Source organism: Bidens hawaiensis, unplaced genomic scaffold (genome assembly GCF_021521415.1).
Source record: "Bidens hawaiensis isolate Kalapana, Puna unplaced genomic scaffold, B.hawaiensis_p1.1 tig00003488_1, whole genome shotgun sequence".
Taxonomy (NCBI): Eukaryota; Viridiplantae; Streptophyta; class Magnoliopsida; order Asterales; family Asteraceae; genus Bidens; species Bidens hawaiensis.
In genome coordinates this window covers 1,752,092-1,768,965 of record NW_027491195.1, presented here as the reverse complement: position 1 = coordinate 1,768,965, position 16,874 = coordinate 1,752,092, and the positions used below count along the sequence as shown (strand labels likewise).

Sequence of the window (16,874 nt, the reverse complement as noted above, 5' to 3'; positions counted from 1 at the left end):
CCTGGGACTATCTTGTTTGGAGTAAGGCTTAGGCCTGGAGAACTTTTGTGGAGAGTCCGACTTTCTATTGGTAGATTCATAATTCGGGATAACTAGATTTCCATGAGCCTTCTTATCATCCTCTATTCAAATGTATCTTAGTCCCCGTTTCTGACTTCGTCAAGATTCCTGCATATAGTCATGACAAGATCGTCATAGAAAGGAGAATCCTTCTTCAATCCCATTTTGAGAGCTTCAACATAAGCCGCCATATCAAGGTTTGTAATATCCAAAGCTTCCCTGCTAAATCTAGTTTTGTAATCCCTTAGGGATTCATTATTATGCTGAACTATTCTATATAAATCATCAGTCATTTTTTCAAAAGATCTACTACAAGAAAATTGATTATTGAACAAGTTAATCAAATGAGCAAATGAAGTAATAGTATTGGAAGGAATACTTAATAACCATTTGAGGGCCGGTCCCGTAGTGTTAAACCGAATCCCTTACATAGGCAAGCTTCTTTGATGTTAATGGGGATGGGGTTGATCTCCATCCTTTCTCAATACTGAGCTACTTGTTCCTCAGGATCCGTAGTGCCATCGTACAGCTTCATGCTGGGCGTCTGGAACTTCTTGGGGATCTCTATGTCGCATGCTGCAGGAACTTCAGCTATGGGACGTATTATCCCGGGGATATTTGAAATCATATCCTTCATTTTTTGCAATTCCCTGGCTATTTTGGGGGATATCCTCTTATCCTGCATAGATTCATGGTTAGTGTATAAATTTGTATTAAGTAAATTACCGAGATTGTGGTTAGGCCCCTGGTATCCTGAGCCTTGACGACTAGTATCTCCAGCAAAGGTGGTTTCAGGATATGGTGACGTTTGCATAGGGATATCATCCCCAACATGCACTTCAGAGGACAGTATGGGGGTCCTGACGAAAATAAGCCGGCTGGCATGGTTGAACGAGGCTGCATGTTGATGGAGTCTAGCCTCGTAGATATGGGTAACTCCGAGGATACCAGAGGGTAAATTCCCTAGTATCCTGACTGCTGCTGAAACGGAGTCCTTGTTGGTTGTGCCCCCAAGGATCCAGGATTCTGAAGGATACATGATCCTTGAGAATCAAAATCAAGGACCCTGTACATGATTGGAGTAGCGATGTGTCCAAATTTATTCATATTTATTGCACATCTTTTACCTCATTTTACACACTTTTGGTGGAAATTTATTGTTGGAGTGTATACTTATATATTGAATTGTGAACTTCCAGGGGTTGGCGCTGAATAATGAGAATTTTGGAGGAGTAATATGAAAAAGTGGAGTTGAGTGGAGTTACAGCAAACATTTATTCACGCATTTATTCACACATGACCATGTCTTTGTAATAACATGATCATGCCACCCCTTTCTACATATCTAATTAAGCGTGCTGCAGCAGTGTCCTCAAAAGAGAAAGTCATGCGCTGCCTTTTTATTCAGGAATTCATGTTTACCAAATCTAGCTTATGTCCAGTTGTATTCCCATGCCTAGTAACTTCAATCCACGGGGAATAGTTTCTTGGATACCAAAGAACCAATCAGGGGATTAGATCTACATTTTGCTTGAACATGACCATGTCTCTCTCAAAACATGATCATGTCTCCCTTTACAATATAAAGAACCGTTCACACAGAAGGAAGGGAGAGTCCAAGGGAGAGAGTTTTAATCCACTGTTTCTGTAACACCCCGGCTTAAGCGGAAACGCCCGAGTGTGACGTACAGATCGTTCAAACACACGTGACACTATTTGGTGACTGTAATAACATTAATTCATTTATAAGCCAAGTAACACAAGTTCAAAAGTAACAATACAAGTTCAAACCAAAACATAACCATAACAATAGTTATTTTATTTAAATACCCTAAGTAATCTAAGTGTCTTCTCATGCTTCATCCTCTAATCACGGTACCTGTAACATATGTATAAAATAAAGGTCAGGTATAAATATAGCTGGTGAGTTTTCACAGTTTAAATAAGTACATAAAAACCATACAATTCATAGACATGTGATAAACGAGCAACTAAGCCCTTTCCAGTTGGTAACAACCAACGTACTTGGGTAGTCGCGCAAGTAAGGTCCTTTCCAATTGGTAACAACCAACGTACTTGGATAATGAGGCCCTTTTTCACACGATGCAAATGGACCGGAGTGCAAAGGGGAGCGTATGATCATACTTAATGAGGGTTCCCAATCATGCAAGTAATATTCGTGCAAGTAATATGTAACGTCCGTGAATTCCGACAAAAGATTTAGCCTTGTAGTGTTATGTACACCTTTCGAGCTTGACCCGGCATTCTCCCGGGAGCTCCTTGCAAACATCGTAAACGTTCTCACTTAACTTTCCACCCAAGTTGCTACATACTTCAATTTGGAGGGACTTGGATGTAACTATTTTATATCATAAAACAAAAGAAAACTCAAACCCTAAACCTATTTGCAGCCGTCGGACCTGGACCCCCCCCCCCTGCTCGTTTATTGTAGGGTCTGTAACGCGATGTTAATCCACTGTTTTTGATCGATTCTTGATTCCATGATGTTCTACTTTGAGTCTAGTTTCCAGAAAGGTATAATACGTAATTTTTGGACGAGATTTGAATAGTTTTTATGAATTTATAAAATCGAGTGTCAAAGCTGATGCGGGATGACGGATTCTGGTCTGTCTTCCCGACGTCATAACCTTTTTTCGACAAGTCCAAATTGGTTGGTTCCACTTCTGGAAGTTAGTTTTTTGAGTTAGGAACCAAACCCAATTGGAATCGTTTAATTTAGTTTGGTAATGAATTTTATAAAAATAAAACAATTTTGTTGCGCGCTGAAATAGCTGCACATACCTTTCTGTGTTGGAAGAATTTTTATGATTTTTTTGTCCAACAGAAAAATATAATAAAAATATTTTTATAACCCTAAGACATTTATTAAAGTCTGGTAAAAATTTAATAATTTAATTCAAATGTTATCCTATGTAATTAAATGCATCTTCGCATGCTAAAATCTGCACGTTTTACTCGTTATTAATCAACAAGTTCGTTTTAGGCTTAACCGGTGGTTTTAGTTAGTTGAAAGGTTTTAGGGGCCTTGGGCCAAGTGTTGGGCCTCGGGCCAAGTGGTTGGGCCTCGGGCCAAGTGGTTGGGCTTTGGGCCAAGTGGTGGGCCTGGGGCCAAGTTGTTGGGCCTTGGGCCAAAGAATTGGGCCTTGGGCCCAGTTGTTGGGTCTTGGGCCGGAGTGTTGGGCCTGAATGGCCCATTAGGCTAGAGTGTTGTTACAGTCTAGCTTAGTAATGCGTTGTGTATAATTTACAGGCCCTTGCTTGTGATTGTGCTCTTAGGGATTTCCTAGCTCATTGCAGGTGTTCGGTTGATTCAAGTGAGTTCATGATGCCCTTTTTACTCTTTTACGTTTTGGGCTAGCATACACACCGAAATACAATTTGAAACGATTTTACTCGTTACAATGATTTGAATAGTTTTACATGGTCTCACTCGTGATGGTGCATTTTGAAAGCTATATTTGAATTATTTTATATGCCTTAGGATATTTTAGACTCGTTCATGGTCTTGTGTCCTTAAGGTTACATACACTATTGATGGTCTAGACTCGAGGACGTTAGCAGACTTGGTAGTAATTGAATATGAGTAGACCTATCTACTTAGTTCCCGTATGGGATGATATATATATATATATATATATATATATATATATGTAGGAATATATATATGTATGTATATATGGAGGTATGTATGTACGTATGAGGATGTGTACCTTATAGCCTACGATTGTGTAATGATATTTAGTTTCTCGTGACTAAGAATGATGTATGTAGGCTTATTGTTGTGTGTGTGCATGGTGATTCACGGCCGGGTCAAATATATTACTCGGGTTGTACCCGTGGTGAAGAGGCCCGTGTGACGTGATCATCATTTTGGCGGGTCAAATATATTACTCGGGTTTTAAAATCCCGTGGTGAAGAGGCCCGTTGGATGTTGAGCCGTGATCGGGTCAAATATATTACTCGGGTTGTACCTGTGGTGAAGAGGCCCGTATTACGTGCTTGGATGTATGAGCCGGGATCGGGTCAAATATATTACTCGGGTTGCACCCGTGGTGAAAAGGCCCGTACCCCGTGCTTGGATGTATGAGCCGAGATCGGGTCAAATATATTACTCGGGTCGTACCCGTGGTGGAGAGGCCCGTATCTCGTGCTCGGATGTATAAGCTGTGACCGAGTCAAATATATTACTCGGGTTTGACTCGTGGTGGAGAGGCTCGTGTCACATGCTTAGGTCTTACGCGTCCGGGTCAAATATATTACTCGAGTCTTGACTCGTGGTGGAGAGGCCCGTGTACGTGTGTTCGACGATGATTGTATTACTTGGTGAATTATATATAATTTATTTTATTTATACCTTCTCTATTGTTTATAACTATAGCTTTGAAATAAAGTATGAATTATTGTTTATGAAAACTTGAACTCACTCAGCTCAAGCTGACTTTGTGTGTATGTTAGATTGACTTCAGGTTGAGGATTAGAGATTTCCGCTTGGACGTGCTAGAGACTACTCGGACGGTTGAAGGCACATCTAGTCGAAGAATTAATAACGCAAACTGTTTCTTTTAAATTATTACCATAAGTATTTAAATTTTAATTTTGGTCACTTCCCTGGTTTTGGGAATTTTGATGTTATTTATTCCGATGTTTACTACTCTGAAACGATTTTAATGAGATGAAGATTTCAAATAAAACGAATATTTTATTTATATTTGATTTTTGCACACTTGCACCCGTGTTTGGGATTTTTAATACTTAAACTTTTCCGCTGTTATTTACTCTGAACTTGTTTTAAATAAAACGAATCGATTGGTTTTAAATTTTTGTGAATTTGGGGAGGTGATTACCAACTGTAGGATTCCCGGGATTCGGGGTCTTACAAGTTGGTATCAGAGCCATGGTTCGAGGGATCCGAGCATTCTTGAATGCTTGGACTCGAACTGAAAAAGAAAGGACTAGAAATGCCAACCGTGAGTAGCTGCACGCCAAGAGGTACATTTTTATATTTGATTATTCATTTTATAAGTATTAGAGTACTAATATGTGCATATCTGCTTGAATGTTAGACGGGACGCTAATATGGTTAGGGGCAGGGGGTGCTTAGGATGGGCGGGTAAAGTAAACAATTAATAACACTTGATCAACGTTATTAGCAGTTTACCCTTACCTTCCATGTTCTAAATACCACTTGTACTTGACCGTGTTAAAATTCTGTCTTTGTAGGGATAAGTCATGGTTAATACTTATTCTGCTAAGAGAGGTCGCCCGAATGTTCGCGGCCATGGTCGTAAGACGCGTGCCGAGGCCGAGAGTGAGATTCATGTTTTCCCGCAGGAGGAAACCCCGGTTCAAGGGGAAGGGGATAACCCCGTCTTAGGTCCTGCTATTCGCGCGGCCAACGCAGATGAGGTTTATCAGGTTCTTCAGAGCATGATTCCCGAGATCGTTACTGAGGTGGTTAGGGTTGCCAAAGAGTCTATGATTGGGAAGAGTGCAGATAAACAGGAAAATGGACAAGAGACTCAGGTGGAAGACGAAGTGGTGGTGTCAAGTGAGAAGGAGAAAGAAGTTCGTGCGTTTAGGATGCCTTCTAGAGGCTGTTCGTATGGGGATTTCAAGAAGTGCGACCCTCCCGCTTTCGACGGTACTAAAGATGCGTTGGCAGCTCATCAATGGGTTAGGGAGATGGAGCCGTATTGAAGGTTAGTAAGTGCAGAGAGGAGGATATGGTAACTTATGCTACTGCCTCGTTTCGTTCCGAGGCGCTGTGTTGGTGGGATAATCTAGTTGCGAGTCACCTATGCGACTTCAACATCATACGCAAATAACATAATGTTTGATAACACAATAGTTTGGTTGTGTGTAACACAAGATAAAAAGTACAGTAAAAGGAAAAATAACAAAAAGAATTAAAAAATATAAATGCTGGTTGTATATACGTAACTTTGATTGGTCTTCATATACCAGTTTGCACCAGATTCAACCTATATACAATTGTTCATGGAAGGAAAAAAAATCAAACAATCGATTGCATTTAGATTTAAACAATAAACAATTGTTAGTGAAAGATAACATTAAAACAATTGTTTGCATCATAATGTGAGATCCAAGCAAGCCATGTTTTAAAATATATTCAAACAACCAATAAACAATTTTTAGTAGAAAAAAAGAATAATATAGGAATTAGTATATGATGTTCTCGTCATGCGACGAATGAAAGTTAAGATTCTCTCACTATAAACATTCTTGCTTTCTTTCTTGACATGATTTTACAGCACTAATTGTTGAATCACGCATAATTCGCTCAATCGATTATGCATTCAATGCTTATCCCTTTTGATTTTCATGTTGATCGTGACACTTGTTGCCAGTATGCAATAAGGTTAAACGAGGAATGGCGTTGTGTTGACAATTAGGTTTTATTGTGGGAAGAGATTGAAACATTCCAAAAATATAGGATGTTAAATTACATTTAAGCTTTATGAATAAAAAATAAAAAATAAAATTCTATGATTGGCTAATAGTAGTTTTTATAGTTTTTAAGTTATGGAGTGGTTCTCATTTGACATGTGGCATTACAAATTATGATGAAAGAATAATTTTAGTAAACTATGACGGTTATAATGGTGAAGAGCAATTCTAGGAAATTATGTCGGTTTTTGTTAATTTTAAATATCAACCATTGATTAACATGATCCAATGTTTATAATTTATTCCTAGTCTTCCTAGGAAATTACTTGTTTTTAGGATAACTCTCTCTCCCACACACACACACACACATATAGGGGATGGTTTATGCAAGAAGTAATATTATAACGAGAAGTACGAGAAATGAATCTAGACCATTGATTGTGTTTAATCAATTGTTAACAATAAAAATGGCATTATCGTAAATAAAGACATATTTATGACATATTTTTAATTATAATGGACAAGCATGTCTTTTGTGGTGTTGGCCTCATTAAACCAGACATTAATGTATTAAGCGGTTATTTTTTCTTGCATAATCAATGCTTATAAGATGATTAATACTATTTAATTTTACTCATTAAAGTTTTGCAAATAAAGTATAATTTATTATTATTATTATTATTATTATTATTATTATTATTATTTGAAATTTATGGTATTGTAAGTTGTTTGCTTTTAGGATTTATTTATAAAACATACAATTTTCAACATTATGTTGTATATTATGGATTTTTCATATAGTACCTACGTAGCAAAATTAGAAACATACAGTTTTGTGTAGGAGGTTTTGTGAAAATGTACCTATAAAATTCAAATTTGTATGTGTAGGCGGAATAAATGTTTATATAGTAGTGTATTGTGTGATATTTAGGAATTATTATTTACGGTGTATGGTGGTATTTCATAAAAGAAAAAGAAAATCCTTGTTCAAGACATTGTTTCGTTAGTCACAATTTGCTTGTGAATGCAATTGTGCTTCAAGCATCACAACAAGTGCGACTACGTAGAATCGATGAAATTGCTTAAAACTTTTGATGTTATCCCCCCACTTTTTGTTGATTTGGTGGGTGGTACGATGGCCACTACCTCCAAATTGAACATAGCCATGTTGAACTACAAGCCAAAATTGGCCACTTGATGTGTTGTTGCCCGTCACGTACATCCAAGCATTCGCCAATGCGAACTCATTGTCAAAACTCCACGACAATCGTGCTCTCTGAAGCAATTTTTTGTTTGTAATTTGAAAAGAGAGTCTTATAAAGAGTTTGAGACGCAAGAGTGATTTTGTATGTTCATGAAAAATTGGTTGAAAAGGTTAATATTATATAGTAAATATAATTGGTTTTTTAACTTACTGTTGAATGGTCATAAAACCGTTAAGGTAGGGGTGAATAGCAGCGACAAAGCCGCTCCTGTATTTGTTTTTTCTAGGTACCAGGGAGGTGGGTGGTTGTCAGGGCGATGTTCTCCCTGGTACTAGGCGGCACCGCACCCTTCCACCCCTCCCCCCCCCCCCCCAACACACCCACCAACCCACCCACTAGCTCAATAAACACCACGGATGTGTTTACTAAGTGTTATCTAACGAAAAGATAGTCAAGCTCGGTGACGCAATGGTGTTGGTGGACGCAAGTGTTAAGAGGGGGGGAGTACTTAACGAGCAACACTTGGCTCGGTAGGCTGGTTCGTTCTGATCTCAAGGAGTGGATGGAGGTTATCAAATCTAGTTCTTTGGGGCCTAAGTTACATATCCTGAAATAGTTTATTTACTTTTGGTGTTAGTTTGAATTAGCTTACAAGTTTATAATGTTTACTATTTCAATGTTTTATTGTTCCTTAAGTTTGTATTCTTTGTATATAAGGCGTGCGAGGTTTGCTATTTTTTTGTCTTATAATTTTCTTTGCCGATTATAAAGAAAAGAGTCGCTCTCTTCGTTTTGAGCAATTCGATGTGTTCGCCTTTGGTTCTTGATTTCACTTACGGTTATTCAATATTAGTTTCGTAATTTATCTCGATAAAAACCATGTAATTAATCTTGTATTTATATATCCATCAAATGCAAGATATCCCGTTATAAACTAGGCATGGCCTAAACAACTAAACAGTCTCCATCAGGGGTGTCTTTTAGCCATTGTCATCTTCAATACCTAAAAAATGATGATTAAAGATCATGGATTTTGACAGGAATTGATAATGTCAATGAAAATGAAAAGCCTGCAGGCCAAGTTTACACCAATGCATATGTTCTTTAAATCTAGACAACAATCAAGTGTGGAAATCATATTTAAATAAGATCATTAAAATAGAAAAGTATGATAATATTCATAACACTGGATCAAGGACACATGTGCTAGTCATACCTTACATTGCACAAGGTCATGTGATTCCTTTACTTGAACTCGCGCAGTGTTTAGTTATCAAACATGGAGTAAAGGTCACTTTCGTGAACACCGAGGTCAATCACAAGCTCGTCATGAAGACGTGGTTGGAACGGGACAGTTGTGGCCCGTTGATGCGTATGGTGTCGATCCCAGATGGGATGGAGCCGTGGGAGGACCGGAAGGACTTTGTTAGGTCGTGTGAAGCCATGCACCAAGTCATGCCTGGAAAGCTAGAAGAGCTTATAGAGACGATTAATGAGAAAGATGATGATAAGATAAGTTGTGTTATTGCGGATACGGGCATGCCGTGGGCCATACATGTTGCTGAGAAGTTGAGACTTCAACGGGTTATCTTCTGGTCTGCTCCTGCTGCAGCATTGTCACAAATTCTGAGCATCGAGAAGCTGATTAATGATGGAATTATTGACAATGATGGTAAGACAAATAAGTAGTTTTGACTTTTTAGCTTTTATTAAAGGTAGTGTTGCACGAGAACCAATTGAGTTGAGTTCGAGCTTAGCACATTGACTTTAGGCTAAGATCAGGCTTGGCTCGAAAGCTAGACGGCCTACAAGACTTGCTAATTTCAACCTGTTTATATTGAAACGACTCAAGTTAAGTAGATTTATGCATTAGGGGTCAGATAAAGAAAATTAGAACAGAATAAAAATGGGTTGAATGGGTCAAAACTCACGAAACAATAGGCATGTAAACAACAGTGAATCATTCTATGGAGCGTTCGTTTGTGTTCATGTATCGCATTTAATTAAAGGAATAAGCATGAAGGCGTATCCTGTTTGTGAAGATTCATTTATGTTTGCTAACTTAATTTCATTTATGTTGTTCATTTACGTTTATTATGTTATGTTCATTTACAGATTCATTTAAAATAGCTTATTAGTTATTAGTGATACTTATTAGCCCAAAATGCATTGGCCAAATCAAATTTTAGTACCATGACTCGTTTAATCAACTAACAAATGAACAAGAATATGTTGATTTTATTTGTCTCTCTTTTCATTTACATTTTGGTTGTGTTCATTCATTTGCATCCATTTGTTTAGTTGCGTTCAATGAAATATTAATGCACGTGCACGCTCATTTTTCTTAACGAACAAGCATGAACAAAAAAGTCCATTTGTTAAAAGTGTTCATGTTTGTTCACTCATTCAGTTAAAGTTATAAAGAGCGAGCACGAATTCACCTCTAGTTTTGATACTGAACTATGTGATTCATCATTTTCAGCTAACCCATGTTACCTTGTTTCTTACAGGAATTCCTTTACACGAGAACACGTTCCAACTATCACCAACCATGCCACCCATGCGAGCTGCAGAGTTCGGATGGACTTGTATCGGCAGCTTACCCACATTAAAAGCCCTTTTTAAATTCACATTTAAAGCCATTAAAGCCGTTGAAATCGCACACTGGGTACTTTGCAACTCAACCGACGCATTGGAGTCAGCAACATTCAACATGTTTCCCAATATGGTTCCAGTCGGTCCTCTTTTAGCAACCAATCGTCTAGCAAAGCAAGCAGGCCACTTCTGGACCGAAGACACAACTTGTATCCAATGGCTTGACCAGCAGCCCGCATGCTCAGTCATTTATGTAGCGTTTGGCAGCTTCACAATCTTCAACCAAACTCAGTTTCAAGAACTGGCACTTGGTCTTGAACTTACAAACAGACCGTTCTTGTGGGTCGTGAGACCAGGGTTAACCGGTGAGGGTTCTGACACATACCCAGATGGGTTCATTGACCGAATAGGGTCTCGCGGAAAAATTGTAACATGGGCTCCTCAACAAGAGGTGCTGGCTCATCCTTCGGTTGGTTGTTTCTTGAGCCATTGTGGTTGGAACTCGACTTTGGAAGGTGTGAGCCGTGGGGTCCCGTTTCTTTGCTGGCCTTATTTTGCTGATCAGTTGCTTAACACGACTTATATTTGTGATGTTTGGAGGAATGGTTTGGGGTTTGAAAAAGATGAAAATGGTATTATTGGGAGAGATGAAATCAAAGGTAAAGTGGATTTAGTAATCAACAATGAAGAGTTTAAAACAAGGGCTCTTGATCTCAAGAAAAAGGTTATGACCAGTATTGAAGAAGATGGATCATCATACAAGAACTTCAAAAACTTTGTTGAATGGATAAAGAAGAAACATTATAATGGTAGTGAAGAGTGATGATCAAAGGCCATAAGTTAAAAAAATGTTTCTAATTTTGCCGATGAAAAAAATGACTTGTTTTGAGTTTCAGGGCTCTTTAATTTGTAAGAATAATAATAATAATGATAGTTACCATTACTTTTATAAAAATGCCACAAAAAGATTAAAAGAACTATGAATTTAACCCATTAGCCGCATACTTCATAAACAGTTTAGAGGTGCACTCAAAAAGACCGGTTCCGGACCCCACCCAGCGTTTCTTACCCGGAACCGGACCCGACCCTACCCGTGGGCACGGACCAGGCTTTGGGTTTACACATAGAACTGCGCCCGGAACCGGAATCGACCCGGACCCGGTGGAACCAGTTCCACCAATACCCAGTCAAAACTCGAGCCAACCCTACCCAAAACCTAAAAAAACCCGGTGGAAGCGGTCAAAACCCGGCCAAATACCCGGAACCGGGTCCGGGTAACTCCACCCGGTAGCGGAATCGACCCAAACCCTATGGAACCGGTTCCACCAATACCCGGTCAAAACTCAACCCAACCCTACCCGAAACCCGAAAAAACCCAATGGAACTGGTCAAAACACGGCCAAATACCCGGAACCAGTTCTTGCCCGGACCCGGTTTTGACTTTTGTTACCCATACCCGGAGCAGGTTCCTACCCCGGTTCCAGTTCCAGAGAATACCCGGTTTGTGCACCTCTAAAACAGTCGGATCAAATTTAACCATTTATAAACAAACGGTTAAAACAAAATAACGCATGACGCCAACTTCTCAATTAACTCAAAACAAGATTACAGTGGATTAACTCATACAAGTATCAATATTCCAAACAAAAAGCCAAATCCACAAATTCAAACAGTCAACTCAAACGAAAAAAACAACCAAAATTTGATCCATCTTGCTAAACTTATAAGCTACATAACATAAAAAACATGGCCAGGATCAAACGGCAACGACAATTCGCCCAGCAACTTGGTCAAGGTCGCGTCGGCCATTTGAAGTGATTCTTCTCCCACTGTAACACAAGACAAAATTTTATAAAACATAAAGACACCACATATAGAGTTAGATAACCAAATAGATACTTGAACAAAATAATGAACAAAGAAATAAATAATAAAAACTTACCCCTTGGGATCCATATCAATGATTTTCATGGTTTCCAATTGTTGAAGAATGTGACGGATGATACCACCACTGCTTTTGCAGAAATGTGGTGGGGCGCTACCATTTCTCTTACGGCCACCATAAACCCTCTGGAAGGCTCCAACACCAAGACCGCCCCTCAAGTAAATTTTTCTAGCGATGGAAGCTGCACAACAAAGAGCGGTATGGTATATGATTGTGTGCCCATGATTATTGAACAAAAAAAGGTTCAACATAGTTTGAACTTACCAGCTCGGATATAATACCAATCGGGGTCATAGGGAGCAAGCTCCTTGAAAGTACCAGTCTTGACAATATCAGTCCATTCAGGAAGCTCCATCTGTGCAAAATAAAAGCATCCATATGACTAATGATGAACTTGGAACAAGATATAACATACTAGTCATAAAATGAGAAATGAAATAGGTAATTTAATTCTTATTCTTTATAAACATTTGGCCATTAAAAGCACCTAAAATAGTTCATAAATTCCGCATACCGGTTTCATTTAAAAAGTTCACAAACAATTATTTTTAAAAAATAACTTTTCGAGCTAAACTCATATGTTCAATCATTATATTAATACACAAAAACTGGTCGTAATGGAAGAATGCAACTTTCCAGTTATTTCCCCTAAAAGCAATATAAATCTTAAATGTAAGAACATCAGTCATTCAATCAGGCCTAATCAGAACAGATTGTCCTTCGTGTTATATATAAAAAACAATTGAAAATTGAAGTTAAATTTCATAAAATAAAATGTAATCAATTCACAATCATAAATAATAATAATAATAATAATAATTGACTGGCTCTATATTGACGCATTCAATTGAAATCAGTACATCACTAGCTAAAGTTCAGCAAACACATATTGCAATTAAAAGTAACCTAGTGCAAAATCAGTATAATAAAATGAAAAGGTAGAAATGAAAATGTTATTAATATAATAATACCTTTCCAGATCGTTTGAGGTGAGCGGCGTAGCCCTTAACGAATTCATGAGGAGATACGTCTTTCACTGTTCTCGCCGTCGCCATGGTTAGCTTCGCTGCACAGTACGAAGAAGAGAAAGATAAATTGGCTGGCTAGGGTTTGTAGCTGCCTAATTTGGGCCCTTAGGACTTATCGGCCCTTCACCGAGACTAGTTTGTTTTATAGCAACCATTGGGCCTAACTTTGCCGCTTAAACGAAGGGCCCGTTTTGATGGAGCGGCCCGGATTTAAAGAACTACATTAACCATTTAATAGTAAAATATGGATATACCCGATAAGTTTGAGTAATCGGGTATGACTTTAATAATACCCGACAAAGCATGTTTTTTACAAGATTTATTATCTAGTTAATTGTTTTGTCTATTAATAAATTAAATGGTTTTTTAGAGTTTCGGATTTTTTATTATTAAAATGAACTTGTTGGTACATTTACGGAGTTAAAAAAGAAATTATACACATACTAAAACACTTATAGCTTTGTGCTAGAAAAATAAGTGTAGTTGTAGGTCCCGACGCGGGTGGATCTAACAACAATCTTTGGATCAACCAAACTTAGTGCTAGCGGAAATCACACTAAGTCGCCTAAGTGGTCTCAGATCTTGAGAGTTTATTTTCGGATATGGAAAGTTAGAGTGAGAGAGTGAAGGCTAGAGAGTAAGTATGTAGGTAAGATAGAATTTTGGCAAAAGGTTTTCTATTGATCATCAACTCTTATCTCTCATGGCATGCTTCTCTATTTATAGAGAAGCATGCATGAGAAACATGTCACATCATATGTCCAATGGGTTTCTTTAAATTATTTTCCTTGGGCCATATTACATACAAAATAAACTACTAAAGCCCATGAGAAAGATACATTCAATACAAAAGACTAAATAAACAAAATGGGTCTAACAATCTCCCTCTAGTCTTTAGTATTGAAACCCGTTGGTGTCGTAGACCAAGCATTCGTCCTCGAATAGTGGAAGTTCAGCAAGTCTTCGGATGAACTTGTTGAAGGCTTCAATTATCCGGTCTGTATTTTGACGACCAATATCCTCGACGGTCCCAAGTGGTGAGTTGTAGAGCTTCTTTACATCTTCAATGTGGAATCCCATCAGCTCATGCTCATCAAACACTCGAATCTCGTGCATATCACGGCAGTGGATGACGGCCTCACTAGTTGTATTATCAAACTCCTAATCAATGAAATCTCGGATAGTGTTGGGAAGATAAGGCTCGCCGTGATAAATCTCGTGACAGTCTTTCGGCGCCTTGTATCTCCACATAGTGCGAGGCTCTCCGGTAGTTGGGTCTATCTCCCTTGGGTTCTTGTACTTGCGACCCTTATTCAGCTCGAAATCTTTGTAGTTCACTGTTGCTTGGCGATGTATATAACTGGGGACCCAACTGTCTAACGAACTCCCAACCGCACCATGGCCTAGAGCTTTTCGGAGATAATTAATGTCAAGCTCTTGTAACGTCTTCAGCTCGTGGTGATCGAGATAAATCAGATCGCCGCTATATCGTCTGATTGCCCTGTTCTCCTTACTATATTTCGCGTAGACTATCAGCGAATCGTCATGGTAAGGGTAGTTGAGCTTGCGGGCACATGCACGACTTGACACAATATGAGTCTTTCTCTTCTTCTTTGGTGGTTCCTGTGTCAAGTCGGCGGTTGGATTGGAGACAGGATCAGCGGCAGGAGTCTCTGAAGCTTAAACTTGAGTTGGAGGTGTATCTGGATTTGGCGAGTAGTTGAGGTAGTCGTCTTCTACTGCCTTCTCCATGTTAGCTGTAATGTACTGCTCCAAGTCCTCTCCTGCTTCAATGAATGCTTCCAACATACCTGCAAAATCACCTTCACGGAATACCTCTTTATACATGTCACTGATCTGTGTGTCGTGTTCCCTGACTTTGCCAGCTGAATCATGGGCAGCAGGGTCTTCATAATCATGTTGAGTGGGTGGAGGTGATTGAGTTTTAACTCCACCTCCACCTCCTACTGCCCCGTCTCCTCCATTTCCACCACCACCACCATCATCATCATCATCATCTTCATCAAAACTGTCATGCACATTATCGTCTTCTTCATCTTCATCATCATCCTCATCATCTCCATTATCACCATTATCTCCTTCGTCACCACCACCAACCGTTGCCTCTTCCTCTGAACCAACAAACTGAACTCCTCGCGAAGCCACACTTGGACTCGCGGTAGGCTGTGATCCACCAGCCTGAGAAGTCTCACCAAACCTTCTCCATCCCCTAAACACAGCATCAAGTCGATCTTTCGGACCATGAAAGTCGTCCTCGTGAATGCCCATAAGATCTGAGGTGGCCTGGTGCTTGCTCACGAATTCTTCATTTGTCTTTAATTGTATAAGACGGTCGTGCTCCTTGATCTTCGACTTGATGGCCTCTATCTTGGTTCTGAATGATTCATTTTCTGCCATAAGTGACCCGAGAGAGGCAGAGGAGGCAAGCTGACCTTCAAGAACGGATACTCTGGAGTTGGTTGCCTCCTTTTCGATGTCCCACTTTGTTACTGTGTCATCAATCTTCTTGAACAAACGAGACTCAAGAACAGCGGCAGCGGGTAAATTCTGTTCTAGTGTAGCCACTCTATTTCCAAGCCGTGAATGATCTGCTCTCAAATTTGCGTTTTCAAAGGCTTCATGGTTCATTAGCACTTGCAGATTCTGGATTCGGGTATGGAAAGTATTTGTCAACCATCTTTGATTTTTAGCAAGTGCATCACTTGCCTCCTTCTGCTCTTCCAATACCCTTATCCTCTCCCTTAGAGCTGCCTTCTCTTTCTCATCCTCAATCGCCTTCTGTTTCATATCTTTGATGAACTTGAGGAGCATTATTTCTCGTTCCGCCCTTTTTGCGTTGGATTCCTCCAGTGCGACGATCCTATCGAGGATAGGATCGGCGTACACTGGAGGTGTCGAAGACTTCCCTCGGGCAATGGGTTTGGGTGAAATGATAGTGGATGGCGGTGTGATGGACACTGTGGGTGGTGAGGTTGTTTGCAAGGGTAGGGTAATGGATTGGGTATGGATTGGTGAAGTTGTAGTGGTGGGTGGTATTGGTTGTTTGGCAGGTGGTGTTGTGGATTGGGGTGGTGAAGTTATAATGGTTTGGCTCCATAAGCTGGTTGTTTGGATTGGTGAACTGAAGATAGAGGATGTGAAAATTGAGGTAGGTTGTGTAGGTGGTGTGGTTATGGATTCGGTTTGAATGGGTTCAGTCGGTGTAGATGGTCGTGGTTGGTTTTAAGGTGGTGAGGGTGGTATGGGGCAGGAAGGTCGATATTGGTTGGTCTATTAGAGTGGGTTCACGGGGTAAGGTTTTGGTTTTCATGACTTTGGATTTCTTTCTGGATTTGGGTTTCCTATAGGTAGGGATTTGGATTTTAGTTACATCTAATTCCTTGAGGGCTTTGGCTAAGGCTTCTTTGGTGATTATGGGTTGGTCAGAGGGTTTACCTTGAGAGGGAAGCTTAACAATGAGCTTGGATGACTTCTGGGAGTCCCCAAGTTTCCTCAGACGCTTCAAGGGCGGCTGGTCTTCCTCTTCCTCCTCCAAATCAACAACCTTGCCCTTCTTAGTATCCTTCCTCTTTAGATCATGCTTAGCTTTCG

General features: G+C 39.5%; 2 protein-coding genes across 2 annotated transcripts; one reads left to right on the top strand and one right to left on the bottom strand.

The window, feature by feature from the left end:
• Positions 1–8,887: 8,887 nt before the first annotated feature.
• LOC143623506 (UDP-glycosyltransferase 83A1-like) lies at positions 8,888–11,126 on the top strand. The gene is made up of 2 exons (XM_077094400.1): positions 8,888–9,366; positions 10,142–11,126. Exons 1-2 carry the CDS (start codon positions 9,024–9,026, stop codon positions 11,110–11,112), a joined length of 1,314 nt encoding a protein of 437 aa, XP_076950515.1. The 5' UTR covers positions 8,888–9,023; the 3' UTR covers positions 11,113–11,126.
• Positions 11,127–11,848: 722 nt separating this feature from the next.
• LOC143623505 (small ribosomal subunit protein eS19x) lies at positions 11,849–13,332 on the bottom strand. The gene is made up of 4 exons (XM_077094398.1): positions 13,206–13,332; positions 12,499–12,589; positions 12,232–12,415; positions 11,849–12,118 (listed from the first exon to the last, which is right to left on the bottom strand). The coding sequence occupies exons 1-4, from the start codon at positions 13,287–13,289 to the stop codon at positions 12,046–12,048; spliced, it is 432 nt and encodes a 143-aa protein (XP_076950513.1). The 5' UTR covers positions 13,290–13,332; the 3' UTR covers positions 11,849–12,045.
• Between the last annotated feature and the right edge of the window lie 3,542 nt (positions 13,333–16,874).